This window comes from Acipenser ruthenus, chromosome 20 (genome assembly GCF_902713425.1).
Source record: "Acipenser ruthenus chromosome 20, fAciRut3.2 maternal haplotype, whole genome shotgun sequence".
In the NCBI taxonomy this organism is placed as follows: domain Eukaryota; kingdom Metazoa; phylum Chordata; class Actinopteri; order Acipenseriformes; family Acipenseridae; genus Acipenser; species Acipenser ruthenus.
The window spans coordinates 22,713,110-22,738,914 of NC_081208.1; the positions used below are offsets into that span (position 1 = coordinate 22,713,110).

A 25,805-nucleotide genomic window follows, 5' to 3' on the forward strand; every position below is an offset into this window, starting at 1 on the left:
CTGGCTTCTGAGAACATTTCTAGTTTCCTATCTGAAAGCCATTTTGTGGTACCCTTAGTAAAACTACTGATCCTGTGTTAGTCTTTCTGTTTCAACAAAAGCAGGGATTGTGGGAACAGCAACATTAAGCAGTGAGAATTGTTCTGAAAGTCACGGTGTGTTCACTAGACCTTTAAATTTGAGTCACTCAGTTATTCTGCCTTATATAAACAGCGTACTTGAAACAAAAATAAATGATTGTATTCTCTAAATAGATTTGGCATGTCATGTAATATAATATTGTAAGAGTGGTTTAATTCTTGGTGCAATGATTTGTAGTTCCTACAGTGTCATAGTAGGATTGGTTTGTGGTTTTAAATAGGCCAGAACATTGAATCACTTTACTGTATGGCACTTCTTTTTATTTAAATATTTTTTGTTATATTGAGAATGGATTTATTTTACTTGTGGGAGATGGACAACACATCGTAAGACCTCCTGACATCAGGCGCCTAAGTTAATTTTGAACTAAAATCACTGGGGTAATATAGATATAAATAAGATGTTTTTACTCTGAAGAGCTATTCAGCTTTCCTGTGAAGAGAAAGTTTAGTTGGTCAAAGGACAGCTTGACACTACCAACAACAGAAAGATAATTGGGGAAAAAATTTTGTTTTGTATGACTGCGAATCTGTTTGTTGCAGCAGATGCAATGCTTCAAAAAGCCAAACAGACTCCCAAAAAATTCAAAAGAACGACTACACAACAAACCATACCGTGGAATGGGTTGCATTACATAAAAAAAAAAAAAACACACTAAGAACAGTATTACATAGATTATTTTTATTAAAGATAATGTATTTTTTCCAGCAGTAAAACTGACACCAATCTACCTTGAAAGCAGGTTTTTACAGCTATTACTTTTGCAAAAGCCTAGAATATGATATGAGTGTATGTCTGTGTAGACATAGTCTTGCCATGGTATACTTATAAGTGTAAAGGTAGCGCATTCCAGGTGGAGCAGTAATTTTAATGACAGAATCTCGGGTAGGGTGTCTGACTCGAGTTTAGCAATGAAAAGTCAGTTTTTTGTTCTTTTAATTGATTCTGGAAAACATTACAGAATTGCAAGACAACCCAGCTGAAAATAACACTACAGCAAACTGCATTTTGTTAAATTATTGTACTAAAGTACATATTGTAACCCACAATAGAACATAGTCCCTGACAAGGTATATACTGTATATTTAAGTGCTGTTAATTAATAACCAGGTCAAGCGGCACAAACTGATTATTCGATTGTTCAACTCAAGCTCTGTACAGGTGAGGATCATTGATGTTGACTGGGCTAATATTACAAACTGAAGAAGCAGCTGCTTGGATGTGGACTGCTGTTCTTCACAGAATCTAAGAAAAGCAGCAATCATCACACATCCAAGCAGCTGTTTCTTCTTTTGTAGAACTTTAAATGGTAAATTAGCCCAACCAACACCAACGACCTGATTTCTGCAGAGAGCATAATCTGAATAATCGGTTCACGCAGCACTAAACCAGAGTTATATTTAAACAAGCCCTTCCTATTAAACCTTTGGAACTCTCAAAGTTATGCACTTCAGCCAAGTACATAGTTGTGTTTTGTAAACAACAACTAATAATGTTGATAAGCTCATAAATAAAAAAAATTTAAGCGTATTTGTCTTTCAACTTTTTTTTATGGACACATTATTTTTCGGCACCTAAGGCACATTTACGCAATATAATAGTTTATCAGTTTTTTTTTTTTTTTGTTGAACTGTAAAACAACAAGAAACCGCAGCAACAATCACCTAATTTGATACCTGATAATCAGATAACTTGACAAGCAATTTGTTCTCATGCTGCATGTTTTGTTGTTTGTCATTCCTAGACTTCCATCTCTACTCTGGTCAACATGTTTTAATTCCTTAATTATAAACATTCATGCTCTTTAAGAGGTACAACAATGGAGAGTCACGAACTACAGTATGATTTACCATAAGTAATCAAGTCATTAAAATATACAAGCCAAAGTTTTTCAGGGAAAGCTCATTTTTAGGAACTGCTGGCCAAATATATATCTGATTTCCTGAACGTGATGCAAGAGAATCATAGTGGTGCCTTTCACCAGTCCTGGAATAACTGTTTTTAAATCCAGGTTTTTGTTTATATATATATATATATATATATATATATATATATATATAGTAAATCAGTCATTTCTGCTTTCCAGTGCACATAAGAGAGTATACAGTAGCTACAGTGCTTACTCTATGTACATGGTTATATATCTTTGTTGCTAGTCTGTTTCAATCAAGATGGACAAGACGGCAGATCTTACAGGTGTCTGACAGAGGACTGCTTCTTGGTTGGTAAGGTGCTTCCAGAACCAGGAAAAATGATGACAATATGGGCCATTCTGGAAAACAAGTCCATTTATATGTGCTAGAATACAGCAACCCACACTACTTGTAAATTTGCAGTAATAAGTGCACTAAGAAAACTTACATTGTTTTTTGGGGAGTTGTTCAAACTATGGTCTGGCTGTAAACATATTTTGCTAATACAACTTGGATGTGGACCTCCTTGCTTTGTCTTTCCCTGTCAATCCAGTTCAACAATGACAAGGATATTTCAGATTAAATGGGTCTGCGTGAAAAGTGTTCCTCACTCGAGCACACATTCCTCACCACATTTATCTACAACATGTTTGACAGATGGAGATGCAGATCGAATTTCTAGCATCTTGTAGCTTATGGTAGAGAATTCCCTATACTGATATAATCTATGTGACGGCTGCAAACAGAACTGCACCTGCTGCTGTCTGCTTCATCTGATCTATCCAGATCTCTGAAACACATTACATTCCAGCCCTACAGCTTTAGCAAAAAGAACATTCCCCTGTGGATTATTCAGCTTTCACCTTGCCTCCATGCAGGTGTCATGTAAAAGCTGACCGTCTGAACATGTGCTTCTGTTGTCAATGGTTTATGTTAAATTCCAAATAGATCACTGTCTGAGGCTCCATCGAGGAAGGGGCAAGGTCACTGCACATGCCCATCAAACTGCTCTGTGTAACTAGTTGCACCTGCACTATTGTCGATCTTATTTTATGGTTTCCTTGACAGATTGCTGTGCCATGGTCTTTTAATCCAGATAAAAAAAATTAAAAAAAACATATTAATTGTGTTACCTCGTTCCTAGTAATGGTCAAAGGGTTCCAGCAAAACTAAATCCCAGCTTGACCCGTCAAGATTTGACCCCCGACCCCAGTACATTGTGTACAAACAGGGACTGCGTCTGCTGCTACATGTATAATCGTGAATCTTAAATATTGCAAACCTCCTTTTATTTGTGCACCACTTGTTGCCATTTCAGCTAATTTCTCTATGCCCATTTATATGCTTGCTTAAATGGCTGCTTATTGTGCAATACTGTATATTATGCAAATACTGTTTGTTATTGATCTCTGAAATGTATGCTATCTATTTTTTTATTTCTTTTTTTTAATCTTTAAAAATAAAAAGCTATGGATATAAAGGGCTATACATTATTCATGCGATGTTGCTGTAGATAGCATGACCAATTCATAGAACATGAAGGGAAACCAAGATTTTACACCAACGATATGTATTCAAATGTGCAATATGAAATGATACAATCTCAACTTCAGCTCATCTAGAACGTCTCTATTTTACTTGAAAAAACAATATGTGTACTATAGTGAAGCCCTTTGGCCAGACCACCTTTTACCACAGGAAGTGATATTGTAGCAGGAAGAAGGAAGTGTAACAAAACAAAGAGCAAAAAAAAAAAACAACAGTTATACTGTTGCAAGTGCTTACAAAAGGTAAGAAAATTGATTTGAAATGCTTGGTTATCATTCCTTTAATTAAGAAAGATTTGGCCATACGGGCAAAACAACTGTTATTGTGCATATTTGGTCCATTTCCATGGAGATAATGACTGGAATGCCAAAGAACTCATGTGGGATCAAATCCCGAGGGAGTTACAGGCCGCCTTCTGAATTTTTTCTCTCTCAATGAAGCACTGAGCTGTCTGTTAATACCATACCTATGTGCAGATTTTGTCATTCGATTTACATATGTCATGAGCAGTGGAATTATGCAGAATCATGCCCTTTGTCTCTACTGTCTTACCTGTATATTAACAGCAACACAGTGTTGGCAGGTTTGGTTGTATATGGCATATATCTGTTTAAAGAGTTTTAATATTGAATGATTTATTTCATATTCACCTCTACATGAATATTGTTTAAAATATTAACCTCCTTACTGTCTGAATCAAACTGTTTCAAATTACAATGCATTGCAAAGCAAATTCAGAGCTTGATTCAGCTTGATTCAGCTGTTTATTGGTAGGTTTATTCCATGGACAATAGTGAAAGTTTATTTAAACCCTAATTTCTTTATGTTATTACCCTTGGAGGAGCTCATGAGCAAGTTCAGTACTGAAGCACTGTTTCTGTGAAGCGCTATAGTATTGTGGTTCAGTTTTATGAGATCCCTTGTGTTTTTGAAGCTTGCTTGTACTTGAAAGCCTTGTGTTCTGACGCCATTTGTGAAAATGCCTTCATCAAGCAGTATTCCAGTTGAGGCAAAAGAAAAGATGTCTCCGTTTTTGCCTCCTTTAAGCTCAGCTAATGAATACAAATACCATCTGCAGTACAGCTAGTGCTTGACTGTTAAAAAAAACAAAACTATTTGAATCATTTCAGGGATGCTATTAATTAAAAGTTTGGATTCTTTTTTGATTTCTTTGAAAATAAGGGACTTTGCACACTATTACTGGCCCACTTGAATTGCATTCAATCAGCTCTCTTTCATTACCTCTGGGTGCACCATTACCATACATCAATGAGAACTGAATTATTACGACTTATAATGAGATTTCTCATGTTCTTCTATACATTTACAGTGCCCAATTATTTTACCCCTGATTTTCTCCCCAGTTTGGAACATCCAATCATTTTTTCCCCTCACTGCAGAGATTCCCCACAACAGCTCAGGAAATCTGAAGGTCTGTGGGCGTCCTTTGATACCACGACCAAGGCAACTGCTTCTTTACCTCCAGGAACTCGAGAGTGGTTGTCTGCAAGCTACCTGCCTCTGTCTGCCTGAGACGGGACGTGAACCTGCGCTCCCCTGACTATATGACTCCCCCTGCACGCCACACAGACATGCATTTACCACGTAAGCCATTCAAGGACCCTGAGGTTCCTCTTTTACTTAGTTACCTACAGTAATGTTTTGGATGGGATGTCAACTCACTACCAATCTCTTAGAGCCAGTCTCTGTAAGCGGAGCAATAGTGGTCTTTCGTACCAGAAACTGCCACACCTTCAAAGTCTCCCAGAACGTCTAGGTCATTACTCCCAGAAAACTCAACTTATAGCATTGGCCTCCCAAACCTTTAAACTAAAAACACTCTTATTTACACTCTGTATTTAACATTTATTTTCTATCTATTGAATTTGTTATTGACTTTACAATTCACAGTGTTTAATGTTTTATTGGTGAAGCATTGCTATTTTATCTGCTGATCCCATTGGCAGCTATTGTACAGGGGGGTTGGCACAACATTTTGTCACTTTGCATTGTCTTCAATTGCACTTCATTGTTGACATTACTGAACAACCATCTGGTGTCTCCACCACAGACCTTTTTTCCGCACATATCATCCCCCGTGACCTCCAACCCCTGCGATGCTTTGACGGTGTTGCACAAACTACTAATCACCTTGTAAATATTTACGAAAACCAGACTGGTTGTGTCTCAGTACAAACACACAACAAAAGCAAAGAAAGTAAATGGAAGTGACATTCCGGTTTCATTCTATTGACACCCCCCCCCCACCAGGTCATAGGATAGCATTAGAAAGTAGGAGTATTTTCAAAGCAGGACAAATACAGGCTTTTGGTTTTAAGAGTATGTTACAGTGAATGAGTGCAATGGATCATCTGCCATTGGTGAGACCACAGTCATGAGTGCAGTTCCTGAAAATGTAACAATGTCTGCAAAAGTGCTTAAAAAATGTAGCTAAGGGTTGCTTTCAATTCTATAATGTTCTCACATGAGAGGATGATCTTGACTCTGTAAACCTCCACTTGTGACTGGATTATTATATCCACGCATGTTCATTTTAATTGGATTTCTGCCAATACCTAATGTGCAATAAGGCAAAACATTCATCCACTCAACCCCTCCCACAGGCTTTTTAAATAAAATAAAATAGTGGTGTATTCACTCATAAGTTGCCTACTTTAGATTACAGTGCACAGCATCCATCTACCATTTCTCTTTATCACCACAGATTTATCGCTTGGTATTGGTGTCAGAGTCCAGGCAGGTGAGTGTCTGTGGCTCAGGGCTTCTTGGGCCTGTCGGTATCCAGGAGCTGCTCAGACTCACTGGTCAGGCTCTTCCGGTCCCGCCTGTGCTCTCCTTTGGTTCTGGTCCACGAGGGCGAGCGCAGGTATCCTCCGCGAGGGAGGGGGGGCTGGTGCAGAGCTGAAAAACACATCATGCATGTGACAACCAATGAGCTGTTTAAAATGGAACAATCTGTCAATTCATATACTGTATGACGTTTCTTTTTCCAAAACGAAATAACCGCCCCACACAGCAAGTACAAATCTTTTCCCTCATGATACTTGTTTACAGTTTTTCAGGTTTTAGTTTCTAGACCATTCCCCATAGTTCTTCACTCTCTGGCTTTGCAGAAAAAGGCCCATTAATTTGGCAGAACTGGCTTTTTATACCATCCAAACATGATAACTGATTCATTGAATTGCAGGAATTTTCACTCAACCAATTAACCTCTGCATGTTTCTAACAACACAAATCAGCTGGTCAGTCAATCACACAAGTCAGGCAATGCGAGATTAATTCTACAGCCCACATTACCTGATTGTTCTTAACATACCTGTGATTTGCATGGCTTTGTCAGCTCCCTGCAGCCCCTCCTCAGAACCCTAACAGTGGGCAGGCTTTGCTCCTGATCCCCTTTTGTTTGACTTGTAAGTACCAATGCCTGCCCTGCTGTTGCAGTTGCTTACTAAGTTTCCTCCATCACTCTTAACCCATAAAGACCTGTATAGGCACTATTACATGTAGCTTTCTAATATGGTGTAAGTGCTACGCAACACTTACATTGTACTATGTTGGATTTGTCTGCACTCACAAACCCAAGAATTGTAACAGCAACCTTGCCTCAAAGCACTGGGTTGTGACTGAGTGACAGTTACTTGAGCTAGCTGGATTCACATATCTAATTGGCCTGGGAAATGCACTCTGTTTTAACTCTGTTACTTAAACCAGACTGTTACTTGAGCTTGTTAGGATTTACCCTAGAGGAATCTCAGAATATATTGGCAAAAAGCATCACCTCATACAAACTCTCACAAGACAGTTAAGGATAGCCACTGTGTTACATGTATTGCCACAATGCATAATAACAGAAGGCACTTTTCAAAAAAACCTCTTTATCATAATGGATTATATTGCCAAAAAAGATCAGTGTTGAATTAACACTGCTAGCATCACATTAATTCATACTTCAACACAGATTTTCAACTTGGTCATCTTGTCTAGTTTTTAAATTAAATTAAAAAAATCTATTCCTTTGTATTAGAGTTCTGTGTGCATTCTGAGCAGCATTATTTATCTCCATTAGATTGATCACACCAGTGCAGAATTTAATGATTCTGCTTTAAAACTTGTTCAGCAGATTTAAGGATTCCTGCTGCATTCTTTGTGTGTCTGTTGGGGGGGATTAGTGGTGCCTGCCCTTTCCTGTCATCCCTGATTTAGACCACTGTGAGAGCTCAATCCCCTGGCTAAACAAGTTTGAAACACCGTCCCAGTCAGCACTACTGTCAAACGGCTGGCTGGAGGCTTAGCCTTCCTGACAGACACTTTTATGAGTGTACATGACATGGGCCACAATGCAGGGCCCGAACAGTGGGAGAGCTTCAGACCACATGCTGTGTGTGTGTGTGTGTGTGTGTGTGTGTGTGTGTGTGTGACTCTGCCGGCAGCAGCAAGACGTCAAACATCCCCAATGTCAGATAATTATTATATTTCTATTATACTTTGTTGTCCTTGGGACTCAAGTAACGAAGCTGTTTGAGTGGTGGTCCCGTACAGTGGGCTTCAAAACTACTGGACACTTGGAGGACCCTTTCCCAAAATGATCCTAAATGTTTACAAGAAAATGCTTCTGAAACAGTCAAGATGGCTTCGAGAAGATCAGACCTTGGGTTTATCTTAATGATTTAAACATGAGCTGATCTACATATCAGCATCCTAAAACTCTTAAACCTGAGTTCTGGATAATTGCTTATCAAACTGTCCTGAAGCTTGGTAACCGTTGGTAGCCGTTGACGTATATGTCAAGGTCATCAACATTTACATTATTACATCCTTCTGAAATACTTTACAGCCATGGTGGGGGATGTACATTACTGACATACTTGGTTTGTTAGGTCAGAGGGACAATAAATAAATAAGGTGGGAAAACACCTGAGAAATAAATAAAAGGTGCTATTGTTTTGATCAAACAGTTTTGTGAATAGGTTGCATGTTTAAATTATAACATGTTTTGTTATTTTTGCAGCTTACCATACTGTCAGAAACAAAAATCATTAAAAAGTTGAATAAATGTCACTCATTAACTTTTCCCAGTATCATTCATATTCAACCAACATTTATATCTGACCTTTCCAGAGTGCCAGTAAGATCAATTGAATCTATCAGAAAGCACTGTGACTTTCGACCTGTAAGTACAAAAGCTTAGAACTGAGATAATATCACATTATAATATATAGCAGACCCTGACACAGCTCCATGAAATGTCTTCTGTATTAGATAGCTTCTATCGGATTGTTTGTATCAGACAGAAATGACATTAAAATGAGCTATGCTGTTTAATTATTCTTATTTACTATCTATGATACACATTCTAGTATAGGGTGCTGTGTAAGATACAAGCTGATTATCAAGGCCCTCTTGTGAATACCTTTGATGGAGTGAATATCAGTAGTCTGTATATAACATTTTACTATCATATACGCACATTGTAGTATTACAAACTTTGATGGCATAATATTTTATCTGGATGAGATGCGTGACAATGCGTGTTTGTCTTTATTATTTTCTTTCTTGTAAAAGATATGTTATAATCTTGTAAAATACGGTAAGATAAAGGTTAAATTAAAAAATGTAATAAATAAAATGTTCTAATGACTCCGTTGCTGTGAATCAAAATCAGACTTAACATTTGCTTTTGGTTGATAATATTTCTAAGCCATGCAATGTATCAGAATAATCTATCATACTAATAATAGGTGCAGGAAAAAAAGTATTTATAATGCATTTGATGGTTTTTTCGATCGAAAGAGAATTGGTCATACAGCACTGCAATCGTGAATCATTTTCCAGAACAGAGATGGGTACATCTCTACTGATAAGGCTTTTCAAATACAAAGCACTATCATTATTCACTTGTGCTTGTTCATCATTGTACTTTGTTCTTAGTTCTTTGTCTGTCAGTTGCATTAAAAAAACATGTAGTAATACAGTTACAACTACTCCTACTTGTGAATTATTCATAACCCAGCGCACAGGCCAGCCAGGAGGAGACATTGTTGACTTTAATTTTGCAGTATTGGAAAACAGCTGTTTTTTGTAAACAACTGTTGTATTATTTAAACTCTACAATAAGATCAGTTTGCTCATAAAAGGTCCTTTGTAATCGTTTTTTTTGTTTGTTCTGTAAACACGATTCTCCTCATTGTTATTTCATTCTTACTCAGCAAACTTTGCATTTAGATTCCTGCTTAACCATCAGAAATGTACTGACTGCATGTAACTTTAAAAAGCTGTGAGCAAGCTGTGACTAACCAAAGGGGCATGAGCAGCCCAGTAACTACAGTACAACGCTGAAGGAAGGCATGGCTGTATTAATGCGGGTCTACTATAAAAACGAATGACCAAGAAAGTGGCCTGCATTGATCTAGTGTAATACCAGATATCATGTTTTGCTAAACCATAGGTTTCTTTTAAAATGACCTATTTCAGACCTATACATTGAACAGATGTGCATGGCATGGACTCTGTATGGAATTATTTTGTAAAGAATGACACACAAAATGTTTGAATCCCAACAATAGCCTTATTCAGAGGTGACACGGTACGCAATCAGAAATCAAGAAGACGCAAATTAAATTTCTAGCGTGGATCTCTCAGCCAGGTGGAGGCACAGCATGCCACAGTAATCCTGTACCCTTAGGGGAGCCTAGGTTAAAGGGTGGCCTCCACACACAGGCTTGGCACATAATCACCCCAGTCATTCACCCTTTGAGGGGACTTGAGGCTTGCAGAAGAAAGGAATGGAAATTAGTCTGCAAGAGTAAATCATTTAGGCGAAACTGCCGACTTCTTGTTATTCACAGGCCTGTCAAGCATCTTCAGAGTAAAATCAACATAGCAGACGAGGGCTTATTTAATAATGGTATCTATCTACTGCCTAGTTTATCAGCTTAATGGAGAATGTTTATAAATGTCACATGTATTGTAATTTCTTTCCCGGCTTTAAAGAAGGAGACAAAGATTTTGATAGTCTGCTCTTCATAAAGTGTGTGTTTTGAGGGTGCTTGTTATGAGTTGTTGGGGGAACCACAGGTAACAGTAACAGGCCGGCTTGCCCCTTTAACACCTGCCCCTTGAATTGGCACTGCACTCTTATAATAAGAGACATCATACACACAATATACTGTATCAACTTATTGTAAATCCCCATACATTATTCTCAGCAACAACTACTATTAAACATAAAATAAATATAATTTATATTATGCATTTATTTAGCTTCATTGTGGTAGATCCACAGTTTTGACCATGCTTTACAGTACTTTGTGATCTACCATGGTTGCCTGTAATTTACCATTATTATATGCTTTTTCTTTTCTTTATTAAACACTGTTGTGCTTTAACCTTTAACCTTTAACTTTTGTTAGGGCAGCTGGCTTAGACTTTACTGACTCTTCAAGGGAACAAGTTCCCCATTGCAAATGTACTGTATACATATGGCTTTCGAAGACAAACAATTGCCTACTACTATGTCATACTTAAAGCAACTATAAAACAGTGTTTCACATCACTAACTTTAGTAGGGCAAAAAGCAGACTAGATAATAAGAAAGGTTTAAATCGTTCTTCTTTTTTTTCTGGTAGTAGGAACACTGGCAGGAATACAGTACCGTACGTTTCTTTCTTACATTTCTTCATATTTGTCATCTGCCATGATCCACGGCTACAGATATTTTTACACCTAGCTCATGCTTCAAAGCAAATTACACCTTTTTTTAGGATCTTCAGGTTACAATAACATTGCCGTAATCAATCACAGCCAGGTCTGTAGACAGTAAAGCTCCCTTGTGTAGGACAGTAGTTGATGTACACAGTATCTATAGTACCTACTCATTTGAGAATGTGTATTCCAAAGCAAAGGACCTACCCTCAAATTACTTGACATGTCTTCATTTAAATAATTAATGATTTGAGTCAGGGGAATACATTAGAAATGTAGTTTTAAACTGTCTGGACTGGGTCAATATATATAAAAAAAACAATGTATAAACTCTAGATTTTTTTTTTCATCTATAAAATTAGATTATGCCTAAAGGCTTAAAAAAAAAGTTGGACACTTGCCAGTCTGAGGATTTAATAAAACTAGCATGATTGTTATCTCTGTGTAATGCTCAGAACACATCCTCTGCAGTGCAGTATATATTTCCATGATGTTTGTTTGTACATAAGTATGCTGTAGCCTTTTGTTTATTATAGTATAAAAATACTGATCCAATACTTATTCTCAAGAAACTAACAACATTCGATCTTAAAAGCAAAACAAGCAGTAAAAACACTTTATTAATACTGTATTCCATGCAGACAAATTAACCACATAAATTCCAAAATATGTTATAACTACTAATAAGACCAATAGAAACAAGAATACTGGGCACCCCATTGTTTAGTGAAGCATCTGAAGGGATTGGGTCAGATATTAAGTGGCGGAACTGCTGGGGAGGGTCGGAAAATACCAGATGACAGATTATGGATTGTCAGCTGCATCACGTCCAAGAATATCAAAACCAATTCTTAAGTGTGGTATACAATAGTAATGGCATCATGACTAAGGTTTTGTTTTTTTGTTTTTTTTTCCAGGCTAGTGACAATATAATTTCCAGTGCTGAACACAAATCTTTGAGTTTACTCGTTATAGTGGGCAGACAGATAGAAAGACAGAACTTACTTGCTGGAGATTCGTTTTGGTTTTCTTCATCAGAGTCGGCAAACACTTCAGCCAGCTCCTGATCGGACATGTCCGTGAGCTCGGTGAGGTCCAGCAGGTCAAAGTGCACCTCCAGGGAGGACACGCTGCTCAGGGGCTCTGGGGAGCACAGCAACATCAACACATCAACACACTGCCCACTTCTGAGTGGTGACAATATTGCTTGACTGCTGGTGACTGAACTCTTTGTTAGCCAACACCGGACACTTTCTGTGGGGTTCAGCAGCAGCTCATTTACTGGTACCATGTCTATATGCATATGGTCTTTGAAAAACAAATCTATTTTTACTTTTCTTTTTTTCTTAGGACCATATTATCATGAATATAAGCTCATGCGCCTGTTGTATATACAAGGGTGTGCTTATGCGAAGATAAATTTACATGTTTAAGAAAGTTTTTTGCTTCATAAAGTTGAATGAAAAAAATATTACGTAAATATATTGAATTACACACTGCTTGTAGTTTTCCATATAAATGTGACATTTCAAAATCTAACATGAAATACTATACTACTATTATGGCTTCTGGCAGACTTTTGCAATATCGTTTTCTAGTTTCTTTGATTACATGATGTTAAATAAAAGCTCTAAATTATGTTCATGTAGTTTTTTCTTTAAAATTCTCAATCCTATAATTCTAGATAATGCAAAACCTTTGGCCATAGCTGTATATTATGAAATACAGTATATACACTGTAGTAAAATATATGGGACAGATTTATGGTACAATATACAAACAATTGTTGCTTTTTATATATTTCTGAATATATATATTGCATTATAATGACATACTAGTTCAATTGCTGCTCCAAATGAGATGCAATGAGCTTGACGTTTTGTATTTTTGTATTACAGGGAAGCTCCCACAGTGTTGAAGGTAAGACTAATAATCTTACCTTTAGTCTGGCATTCATTATACAAAAAGCCCTTGTAGGGAACTAACTGGAAGCATCTTGTCATGGTCTTTAGTACAGAAAATATTGCTATGAACAATGTTGAGCTCAAACATTAAAACTAATTTCCAAGGAAACAAATTAAGAATCGGAAACCAAATACCATGAATGGTAAGTGGGTGAGAAAAAGATTTCCTTTTGAACAGCCTTTTTATTCTACCTTTATAGGTTAACTGATACCACCCAGTATCCTATACTGTAGCATACTAAATAACAGCATTCATCATTCCATTGCTGGCTGCACAGCATCAATACAGAGCCAAAGCTGCTCTGCGGAGGGCAGAAGCTTATTGGCACTGGAACTACTCATCTGCAGTTCCCCCCTCACTGCCCTGGACTATAATGAAAGTGTGAATACAATCACTTGGGGCATTCACACCTTCTTAATGATATATTAGCATCTCTGAATGCACAGAAATGCAACAAATACTGACTGACGCTGAGGTTCTGTCGACAGGATTCTGTACATCAGGCTAACGGTTTGTTTTGTTTTCCATTTTATAGACAACACACAATAAGCCTCACAGTTGTTATGACAACTATTAAAGGGTACATAAGGACCTTTTTTATTTTGAGATGGATTTACCAGTGAGCAGGAGGATGATGGGAAATGTAGTTCTGAGAGATCCATGCAGGTACATGGGAAGCCATCTTGAGGCAGGGAATGCAATTTAAAAGTTTAAAAAGTGGTCAAAATGTTAAAAAAATAATAATTTAAACAATACACACACCTTACGTTGTAGCAACACATGGGAACATGTAACACAATAAAATAAAAAGGTTCTTATGTACCCTTTAAGAAACTGTTAACACCACTCTCTGTGTAAGAGTTTAGCTATTTATTTTTGTTTTAAACAGGAACTTTAAAGGTAACAATGGTAACACTCGGGTACTAAGGGCACATATTACATACTGATAGTTTTTAGCAATTGTTTGGAAACTACTGTCTAATCACATGAGGTTATTATACTGAAATCTGTAGGTATTTATTTTAAAATTGCTTAGTAACTGCTTACTGACATTCATATTCTATGAATTTTAAGTGCTGACAGAATACATACATTAATAATTAGGCCCTATGACACAGCTTCAATTCATGTTAATGTATAGGTGTGTGCCACGGAACCTAAAGTACATTTGTGACCCCTTACTTGCATATTAACACCAAGTAATAAGTAATAGGGGATATCTAGTAGTTAAGTAACATCCTCTGTAACCTGAACATAATTAAAATCAATGGTGGTTTACATTTCCATTTAGTCAGATCTAAAAATAAAACAAGCCCAGTAATACAAAAGTTAGCATTTATTTTATTGTTGAAGCAGATCCAATATTCTCACAGCTTAAATGCTATCAAATGTCAAACAATAGCCTGTCTTGCATGTGACAAGATCATTGAGCTCCAGTTTAATGACATCTGCACTTTAATCACTGCTGCACAGGAGGCCAGCTACTGTTTTTTCATATAGGAGAAAACTAGAGTGAGCTCAGATATATGATGTTCAAGTGGAAGAGTAACGAGTCCCACTGAGTGAGAGACGAGGCTCTTTCATGTGTTTTAATGAGTGCTGCACGTTGCAGTGTTTGAGGTTGCCACTTTGTTCTGATAAAAAGGCAATATACACACACGCACATATATATATATATATATATATATATATATATATATATATATATATATATATATATATATATATATATATATATAGATACACACACACACACTGTGATACCCCTTAAAATAAAGTTGTATTTGGGGTAGCAGTGTGGAGTAGCGGTTAGGGCTCTGGACTCTTGACCAGAGGGTCGTGGGTTCAATCCCTGGTGGGGACACTGCTGCTGTACCCTTGAGCAAGGTACTTTACCTAGATTGCTCCAGTAAAAACCCAACTGTATAAATGGGTAATTGTATGTAAAAATAATGTGGTATTGTAAGTCACCCTGGATAAGGGCATCTGCTAAGAAATAAATAATAATAATTTGAATTGTTATAGATAGAGAGGCTGTTGGGCTGGGGTTTGATGCAATGTGCAGTTAGTCTCTATATGACCAATTTCTTTTTGTTTTGTTTGGCAACAGGTGAACTTCAGTGCTGGCAGATGTTTCTTCACAACATCAGTACAGCTACTGCCACACCGCACTGTATATTTATTGGCTGCATATTTTACCCTCAGATATAATCAATCCTTTATTTATTGTTAGCTGCCAGCCGCTGAAAAACTTGGAAGAGGTTCAATAGCAATAGTGCCCGAGCCGCAAGTACTGAACAGATAACTGCTTCTTCACAAAGTTAAATATAATAGAGGTTTTCAGTGCAAACAAACCTCCTCATCACACAGAGGACAAAGCATGCCACAGTATCCTGACAGCTGAGACTGAATAGCCCTGCCTGGGAAAACAACATCTGGGTTGATATCCCACTGACGAGCGCAGCACACTCAGTGGAATCGGTCCCAATTGGTCAAAGTGATTGTACTTAACAAAATAATGTCATAACCCTGTTGTGCTCTTGTTATATAACATATGTTATGGCAAACATGGCTACACAAGGTTAAAGATATATCTGTTTGCAAGTCATGCTTCCAGGTAGTGTTGGTCATTTCATAGCTTCTTTCCCGTGATAAAGTAACCAGCTACTTCTTCTATTTACTGACATGCTTTAACCTTGTAACACACTTTGACCCAGAAGACACTGCTAAAGTGAAATGACCAAGGAAGTGCAAATGTAACAGGTGGAAACTGAGAACTTTCTTTAAACTAGTGTAGCACAAGATGCCATGTTTTAAAATGAAAACACATGCTAGCTATAACAGACTGCCCATTTGAGACCTATGTAGCTAACGGAAGTGCTAAACAGGTAAGATTTATGGAACTATTTTCTTAGATTCAATCACTTTTATCTGACTGTCAGATTAAAGGCTTTTTTTGGGAAAAGGAGCAGAAGGCAGGTGCATTTACAAGTTAAATCAATAAACCTTTCAAATGGTCAATATATATGGATTACATTTTCTGTTTAAAAGGGACGTCAATGCAATATATTTTAATGACTACAATGCAGTCCCCTATACAAGATCTAATATGTTCTAAATTCTTTGACTTCTAAATCTGAGCTTACAAACTGTATGGCATTCATAGGCACTGCAGCTGTGGAAGGATGGCTGTTTAGTTCACAGAGTGACAAAAAGGTCCAGAAATCTCAAGGAGGGAGGGGGCTTGGTGAAGTCAATAACTGAAAGCTCACTATATTGTCACAAAGCCACATAAAACATAACCACACTGGCCCGAAAACAAGATGACAGCCACTTAGAATAGAAATAAAGCAACATAAATGTATAATTTCATTTTACAAATAAACTGTTTCAACAGGTTGTGTTCCTTATATGCAGGCAAACTAATGAACCACTCCCTTCATGGACTAATAATAATGGAGATAGGTGACCATGCTTTATATTAGTAGTGACTTGGGGCACAGTGGATCATTCTTGTGAGACCTGCAGCATGAATAGTGAACAGTGAGGGCCGCTTTTATTGAAGACTTCAAAGTATTTGTAAAGTGTAAATGTTATTAAAGTTATGAAAGGTTTCTAAAAATGCCTTTGGTTCATGTAAATATTGATATATCTTGCTATTATTATAACAGTATTAATAATGGGCTAATAGTGTGTATAGTATCCTTCACACATTTAGAGATTGTTTATTAACGGTTTATTGAAATATATAATGTTACCAAACAACCTTTGGATTAACAAGGAATGAGTTGTCCACTTACGTCTTCTTTCTGCCACCTGCAGTAGACCAGAGTTGGGAAAGGGGATCCCGCCTTCCTCTTCTCCTAAAGGATTGTGGGATACGTCTGTTTTCAGGTCACCCGAGGCGGAAGCTTTCAGTGGGTTTAGAGCATCTTTGTTCAGTTCTAGCGATACAATAAAATAATTTATAGCATAAAATACTGGAAATATAACTACACCTTAGTGCTCACTTAAGTGTGCCTACTTATATTGAGAAAAGAATCTTAAGCTAAAGTAAGCACTTACATTAAAGACTGAAGGCATTACTGGGGCCTGAATAAAAATTAAAAGCTACAGTACTGTGACCTAATTTTTCCCTGGTGAGATATTTAGAGCAGTGAATAAATGAAGGGATCTTATACTAGCACAGTACATGCATCATGTGTCCTCAACATGGTCTAATGGCAAATTATCCAAATTGGAATACTTTGAAACAACAAACGGAGAACAGCATATCGCCAATATAGAATAAACATTACTATATTGACATTAAATAATATTTAAATAACAATGTATATGTTTTTCGCTGAATTGGTTTAGGTGTATAAGTGACAACTATTTACTGCATAATGATATTGTTTCACTAAATGTTTTTGTATAAGTGATTTACCCATATAAAAAGTTTTCCATGGTAAATCTGCAGTGTCAATTTACAATTTACCATGCCTTTCCTTTACATTTCCCATCACTCTATAACCCAGAAGGACTCAAACTGCTTTCCAGTCTTATTTCCAACCCCACATTTATACAACAAAATCAAATACAACTAAAAGCATGCATTTTCTATAATCCTTCTGAAAGAGTCATGATGACATTACACAACAGTTCAAAATTGTTTGAAGGAAAGCTCTTTTTAAAATCCTCGGAACCTCAGCAATTATTTTGTTTATCAACTACCATTCTGCATTTACATACAAAATAAATAAAAAATAAATCCAGCCTAATACAATTAAGTAAGTGGAAAAAGGAACCAAATGAAGCAGTAAATGATTACAAAAAGATCAGTTCATATGAACATGGGTGTGCACCAGGCTATTCATTCAAAAGTGCATGGAATAAATATCAGGAATTTATAAAATACAATAAAACATGTCTTCACTTACTCTCAGACAACAAAAAAGGACTGGTAAAGCCCTTTTCAAGACATAACTATCTTACAAAAAATGACAATACTTACTGAACAGATTAGACAGCATTCTATCACTTTAGCACCTCAACAGCGTACACTTAAAACTGAAAACACTGTGTTCATGGTAGCTGTAGTAATCCCTCTACACTGAACCCAATGATGGAACAGCTCTGTCATGAAAGTGAGGCCTTCTCAAGAAATCAAGTAATTGATATTGTTCACAGCCAGTACCGCTTGAAATGCAAACCACGCCAATTTGGCTGAGCCACTACTGTCCTCTGAGGCAGTATGCCAACTGATGACTGTTAGCAAAGCAAACACGGACTAAAAACAATGGGATCTGATTTCAGTGAAAATATGTGGCTAGAATCTCACATTCCCAAAGTCAGGTTCAGATGTTCCGTTCAGTCTTTCTGAAGTAATGCAGACGCATAACAAATGGAACATTTCATTTTGGGCAGCTGTGCTTTTGGAAATGATCTGGCTTGGAATAATTCCATGAAATGGCAAGTTTAAGAGGGCTGTTACTGTAATCCAAAGATAAAGCATTCATCTGGTGAGCTTGTACATCAAACAGATAAATTGCAAGGAGAGTATTTTAGTGTTTTGTTGAACACTGATCAAATATATATGGCATGCAAATGATAAATGTGAATTATGTGTGTAAAAAATAAAATAGATGGTTAAATTGATTGTAGCTATTTGAATGTCCAGTATTAAAAGAAACACATGCAAACATGTATTTGTATTTTAAAAATGATATCTGGTACTACACTAGGTTTGCTTTCAGATAGTGTTGCATTTCCTTGGTAATTTCATCTGGGTAGTAAAACTGTCCCCATCCTTTCTTTCCTGTCATTAACCAACCAGTTTCTTCCCCTTGTTGACTGGCACACTTTCAGCCAGTAACATGCTTTGACCCAGAAGACACCTTTGACTGAGGTGAAATGACCCAGGAAGTATAGTACCTGAGTATAAGGTATATAAACTGAGAGCATCCTTTAAGTAGTACCAGATATTATGTTTTAAAATGAAAGTTAAGAAAACTGTTATCTCCCCTTGTAGTTTAGCTATATCTCATACTTAGAGGCAAACTGCTCGCTCTTCAGAATCAGGCCCTTACTCTGAAATATACACTGGTAAGCACATACAGCTGCTGTTATGTCAGACATATTCATTTTTCATATGGGATGTTAGTCTTTTCTACTGCTGAGTGAGTGCAACCCTTTATTATTTAGAGCAAAAAGGCTTATATCCAGATTCATTTCAGAGCAAATTCCAGTTTCTAGGGAAACCAAAGCTAATGAATGGAAAACATTGGCAACCAACCATCCACCATATGTTTTATCCTGATCAAAAGCAGAAATTGGCAACCATAATACCATATAATTTAGATCAGCATTTGTATCCAGGAAGATACACTGTTTTAAGATTATCATATAGTGCAATGCTTTGTGCAAAGCATTAAAGACCATTGGTGAACCATAGTACTCTGAAGCCTGTGCAACACTATTCTTAGCTAGCATATTTTGCTGGAGTAGTTAGTAAACATGGCAAATAATGATAATACACCTAATAGAATATTTCATAATTAAACTTTTAAAAAATGAAGATGAAGCCCTTTTATTTAATTACAGTTATGTATGACTGAGAGGCTAATTTAGACTAACAACCCTGGAGCATCACATATAGCTATTTATATATGTTTATAAGGCTTATTAGTGGACTATAACCCACTTCAGTACAGTTTAAACTACAATATTCCTGTTCCTTTTCAAAGATGTACTGTGGCATATCATGGTATAAGCACAGTAAAGCATGGTAATAGCATATTGTCACAGATATGTATGGTAAAGCACAAAAAGGATAGTAAATACAACTGCAAAACTGTGGTACATTTTAATAAAAGTAAAGACAACTTTAATATATTTATATATGTTGTAAATTAAGGAAAAATGAACATTATTATTTTGCTTATGTGGTGGTGTGTTTGGAGGGTTTCCTCCTATGTCTGGGAACTTTATTCAATAGGGCCATACAAGGGCACTTGATTTAAGACAAGATATCAAAGGCGTAAATCCTGCTTACAGTCCTTGAGCCAAAGGACGTGCGTGTGATATAAAACGGTAATCCTGTTTTGTTATGTTTATAGACTGATGAGCAATGAACCTCTTTCTAAGAATTTCTGCTTTGCTATCCCTGTACAAGCCTGCTTTTTACAGGAGTAAAATAAATTGTGATTTTCTTTCTTTTCCTACAACAGAGGTCCCTGCATGCCTCACTTGGTAAAAGCACGGCCGTGCGGAGTGCATGGTGAGTCATACAGTCAGGGGAGCGCTGTGCAAAGTCACCTGTCTGCTGGGGATTTGAAAGGTAGCGAAGCATTGTTTCTTGTGCTCTTGCGGGTTAGGGAAGCAAAACCGGCAGGGGCTGTTTCTCCTCATCGCACTGTACCCTACTATCCAGGCACCTGGTGAGAGCAGACATCTGTAGGGCTGGCCTCTGTCCTCCAGTGGCCGGTAAGTCACTAGCATCAGCTCTCTATTATTATTCAGTTATGTATACTGCACAAAAGCATTATCTGAAATGTCATCTATACTAGTACTTTGAACAAGAAAAAACATTTTGGTACCAAACCCTATTCTGCAGTTTCAGGACCACAGTTCAATATTTGATCCAAATCCACAGTGTTGCTGACAATACTATAAAGGCAATTGGTTCTGCTAGGACTGTTTTCAGTTTACGTCAGTAGTATTAGGTATAATTCTGCACACCAAAGTTTTATAGCCTCCAAGCCCTTCTTGAAAGCATGACAAAGGCAGATACCTTTCTCACTGGCTGCATCCTGCCTGTTCTAAGTACTGAATTAGTCAGTCATTAGCACAGACTAGCCTATATTCAAAGCTGTGCTTACATTTATTAAGAGCTGCTGTGAGCCATATGGTCATGGGCAAGTCGAGCCAAGGATACAAACTTGTTTACTACATTACCCATGAACTCTTCACTGTTAAATATTATAGACAAAGTAGTTACAAACACCTTTGTAAATATGTTGTCTCTTACATGACTCAAGTTTTTTGGTCTCCCTGTAATAAACTGTATAAAAGCTGCCTCTTCCTCTGTATGATAGCATGGTGTTCTATGAACATGATAGGGCTGTATGATAGCATGGTGTTCAATGAACATGTCAGGGCTGTATGATAGCATGGCATTCTATGAACTTGTTATATGGAGGATATTGAAATGCCCCTCAGTATGTATTTTGTATTCATTTATTGACTTCTTTGGAAAAAGGCCGGCACCTCAGGGTTTTAAGACTTCAAAGCTGAATGATTTGCATTCTGTGTGTCACTTTCTTTCAAGAAGGAAGCAAACCCCTAGTTAGAGGAGAAAATGAGTTTCAGGGATGACAGTTAGGCTTGTGTTAAGTGAATATCTCATGAATATCACGGGAATCCACTTTTAAAAATGAAAAATAATTACATTTTATGTTAATGTTTTTTATGGCAACATTTTTATGGCAATACTCTGAAGTATAGCAAATATATTTGTATCCACTTTCATATATTTAAGATATATTCTAAGGACAACTATTGCCAAATTATACCACAGATATTTGTTAAAAATATATTTCAAAATGTATGTTTAAGGTTAGACATTTTATGATTATCTAGTTAATTCTACAATAACCATTTTTAGTCTGGATAATCCTAACCATTCCAGACTTTACCAGTGAATAATATATTTCAGCAGCAGGACCAAATACATTCAAACTACACAAAAATAAATAAATAATGACATTAATTTAACATATTTTAGGTATATATATTTTTTGCATGGTTATGGGGAGTTACTAATAATGAAAAGCTCATCTGTACATGGCATTAGTAAAACCTTGGTGTATTTCAGGGGGCTGGAGCCGGGACTCCTCCCCTGAGTCATCCCGCTACAATATCTGTCAGTCAACCTTTAATTACCTGTCAGTCACCCTATTTAAACTGTAGCCAGCTTTCTAATTCTTGTCTTGCTTTTCAGTGTGTGGTTACCACGCAGACCCAATCTTAAAACAAACCTTGTTTTCAATCGGTTTAAAAAATCACTACTCACCCAGGGCAGCTTTCATCTTCATCTGACTCAGATGAAGAATTTCTCTTTCCTTCTGGTTGTCTTCCTTCAACAATCCACCAGAAAAACTTTCAAAGAAATTTGCAAACTCGTGAAAGCTCTTTTCAAAAAAGGATTGCCCTTGAAGCAGGAAGCGATCGGGCTGCTTTATTTGTTTCATATTGCAAATCCATATCAGCCGAGTCTGTCTTTCCTCCTCAAAAGTCTATGAAGAGAGTTTTCAATTTCATCTGATCTTTCCTCCGATTTGCGTTATCAGATTTTTAACGATATCAAGCAACTCATTCATCCTCTTTCCACCATAATTTCTACAGTATCTGATCGCCTGGATGTGCTTGATAACAGAATCACTCGCTTGGAACCAGCAGCCATTTCATCCTCATCAGGGACACCAGCAGCAGCACTCGCCTCTCCCGCTGCTTCAGCCATGCCCACACCTGCCCCCGTGCTGCCAATCTTCACTCTATCAACTGCCTGTAGTTCAGGATCCTCCTCTGCTTCAGTAGTTCACCGCCACTCTATCTTTCCTCAACTGAGACACAATATCGTCATGGTAAAGACGTTAATTTAGTTTCAATACTTATTGCAACTTCAGAATTTCTGGATCACAGGGTAGTTGACGGTGGAGATCTGTCTGTTACTCTAAAATCTCAGGATCCTCGGCTCACTCTTGGAGAATTTGTGCTTGCATTTTCTGTTTCTCGCGATGTCCTTTGTGAAGTTTATGTTCACCGACGACAAGAACTGGACTCATTTAACATTGTTGATCTCTTGGTCAGATATGGCGGTACCATTTTTAAAGCTTTTTCAGCCAAAGCAGCATCTTGTTTAGCATTGGACAATACACTGATTGACTGGTCTCAACCCAATCATGATCTCTTAAATAGATTCTTCAGTTGTCTCCGTGCTAACGCTTGCAGAGTTTGTGCTTCCACTGCCCATTCTACCTCTCTGTGTTCAAAGGCAGCCTCATCTTCAGTCTCCGCATCAGCCTCAAACTATTCCCCCTGCTCTCGACAACACTCTTTTTTTTAGGAATCATGCATCTGCAGTTTCTCCTATAAATTCTTCAGCTCTGCCTGCTTTTTCAACAAGCAAAGATTCTCATGGAAGACCAGCTTCCAGTCAACTGTGCAATAATTTCAATTCCTCATTCTGCATTTCCAAAGGATGCATTTTTGTGCAGTTTCAGTGGCGATGCTCATTCACATTCCATCTGCGCTATCTAAATGACAGCCCCTCCAGCTGAAGCACTCCTAGAACTCAGGTCTCTCTTGTTGGCGTCTCAGATGTCTGGCCTCCAGAAAAAAATATTTTCTCATCATAAATCCACAACCTTGCTTGAAGTATTCCCTATTGTCGTTGTAGCCTATCTTTGGGGCCCATTTTCACAGAAAAAAAATATATATCTTAATCTCTTGTGATTATCAATCTACTGTTCATATTATTAATAAAGGCCGTTCCTCTTCCCTTCTAATTATGCAACTTCTTCACCTGCTAGTCTGGATTTAAGTTATCAATAACTTATTTTGAAAGCTCTACAACTTCCAGGTATCGCTAATAACACTGCTGATGCTCTTTCTAGATTACAGATCGCGCAATTCAGACGCCTGGCTCCCTCAGCTCAAACCTTTCCCTCTATCCATCCCTCCATCCAGAGAACAGGTTTTCAACAAAAATGTACCTTTGCAATTGTCTGTCTTCAGCTCATTCTAAAGCTGTTCTTCCTCCCCAATCACATTCTGCCAACATCAGCCAACCTTAAAATCAACCAGTCCTTCCTCAGCAGTGGAATCTTACATTCACTCTTCTCTCCTCGATATTATTCCACTAAACAAAATATTGCTAGCATGCCCAGAGTGGGGGACATCTCTCCGCCAGGACCAGAGGTTTCCTCCCACAAGGCAGGGTTTTTCTTCTCCGCCGAGTAGTTAGATTAGTTAATATATAAAAAAAACCTCATATATATATATATATATATATATATATATATATATATATATATATATATATATATATAATAGTAATTAATCAAATAGTTGTAATTAATCACTAACTTTCTTTTCTAACTAACAATTTTCTCTCTTCTTTGCATTGGTGGCGCAGTTACAGGGAGCCGGGGGTCCTTTTTTGGAGGCAAGTGAAGCTCACTTCCTGACCTTAGAGGCCGACTACGCACCTTAGCAGATCCTTCAAATAAACTAACCCTAAAACCTCATTTGAAGTATGCCTATGATTGCCCTGCAGGTTTGCTAGAACTTTAAAAATCCCTTGCAGCATCTAAATAGTCTCTGTTAATATTTGTCTTTTACCTTAATTGTATTCTTTAACTGGCACACCAGTCCGAACACATTCCCAAAGAAATAAAACGTACAATGCAAACCAAGTTAACACTGTTTAACATATAGTTATTATTTTACCTGGTGTCTAATACTGTAGTAGTGCTCGAGTACCATATTTCAAAGACAGTAGTTATGTGCATACAGTAAGCCTTTAACAATTAGTTTAGTATTAGAAGCTTGTGTTAAAAGAAAACCCCAGAAAATGAGTTATTCCTGCTGCTTATAAAGACTATAGCTCAGACTGCACCTCAGTTTTTGGAACATACAGCATTTAAACTTTTTAAATGTAAATATTTCTACTTCATCTCATTCTATTTGAATCTGTCTGATTTTACTCACCTGGGGTACACGCCCCTCCTTGCGCCTCCATCCAGTCAACCTGAGTCAGCTTGGCGGCTTGCTAAGGCAACAGCATCAGAAAGAGAGGTGAGGGAGGCTACTCTCACAGGCAGAGCATCCCTGCAACAACACAGCGCTGGGCATTGCACCAGTAGAAATACATTGCCATGCAAGCAGAGATCACTGTGTGAATTGAAGAGTCACACTGCACTGTAAGCATTGCATTGGAAATGAGCACAGGAGGGAGACTGCAGAGAAAGACAGATAGAGAGAGTGAGTCAGGGAGAGAGAGCGAGAGAGAGAGAGAGAGAGAGAGAGAGAGAGAGAGAGAGAGAGAGAGAGAGAGAGAGAGAGAGAGAGAGAGAGAGTGTGAGACACACTGGCAGACAGCCCAGACAGAAGGAGGGAGGGAAAGAGAAAGGAGGAGGGGGGGGGTTGGGTCTGGGGTGAACTATGTATTAACTGTATCAACTCTGAAGCTTTGGCTATTAATATACAGTAGTGTAATAGATCAACATCATTGAAAGGGATAATAACCAAAATAGTTTATTTAATCTTGTAAGCATAACAGCATTTCCACAACAAGGACACCACCTGAGCCTTAAACTCACGTTCTATGCTGCAGATAGGAATCTATGTAGAGTCAAGTGGGTTCTATTACATGTAAAATATACAGGAAGTCAATGGGAGAGGAAACCAAGTACAGTAGTACTGTAGGTTGGGTTCACCTGAGTCAAGGTGAAAATTAAATCTGGAAAACAA

The 25,805-nt window shown here is 37.5% G+C and overlaps 1 protein-coding gene across 3 annotated transcripts; it reads right to left on the reverse strand.

Moving 5' to 3' along the window:
• Window positions 1-807: 807 nt before the first annotated feature.
• On the reverse strand, window positions 808-25,329 carry LOC117425098 (dysbindin domain-containing protein 1-like). 3 transcript variants are annotated; one of them, XM_034904416.2, is made up of 4 exons: window positions 25,044-25,329; window positions 17,090-17,233; window positions 12,330-12,467; window positions 808-6,524 (listed from the first exon to the last, which is right to left on the reverse strand). In XM_034904416.2, exons 1-4 carry the CDS (start codon window positions 25,072-25,074, stop codon window positions 6,379-6,381), a joined length of 459 nt encoding a protein of 152 aa, XP_034760307.1. In that variant the 5' UTR covers window positions 25,075-25,329; the 3' UTR covers window positions 808-6,378. The 3 variants fall into 3 exon arrangements, with proteins under 3 accessions (XP_034760307.1, XP_034760308.2, XP_034760309.1); XM_034904417.2 differs by lacking the exon at window positions 25,044-25,329 and adding an exon at window positions 22,345-23,266; XM_034904418.2 differs by lacking the exon at window positions 25,044-25,329 and adding an exon at window positions 18,286-18,503.
• Between the last annotated feature and the right edge of the window lie 476 nt (window positions 25,330-25,805).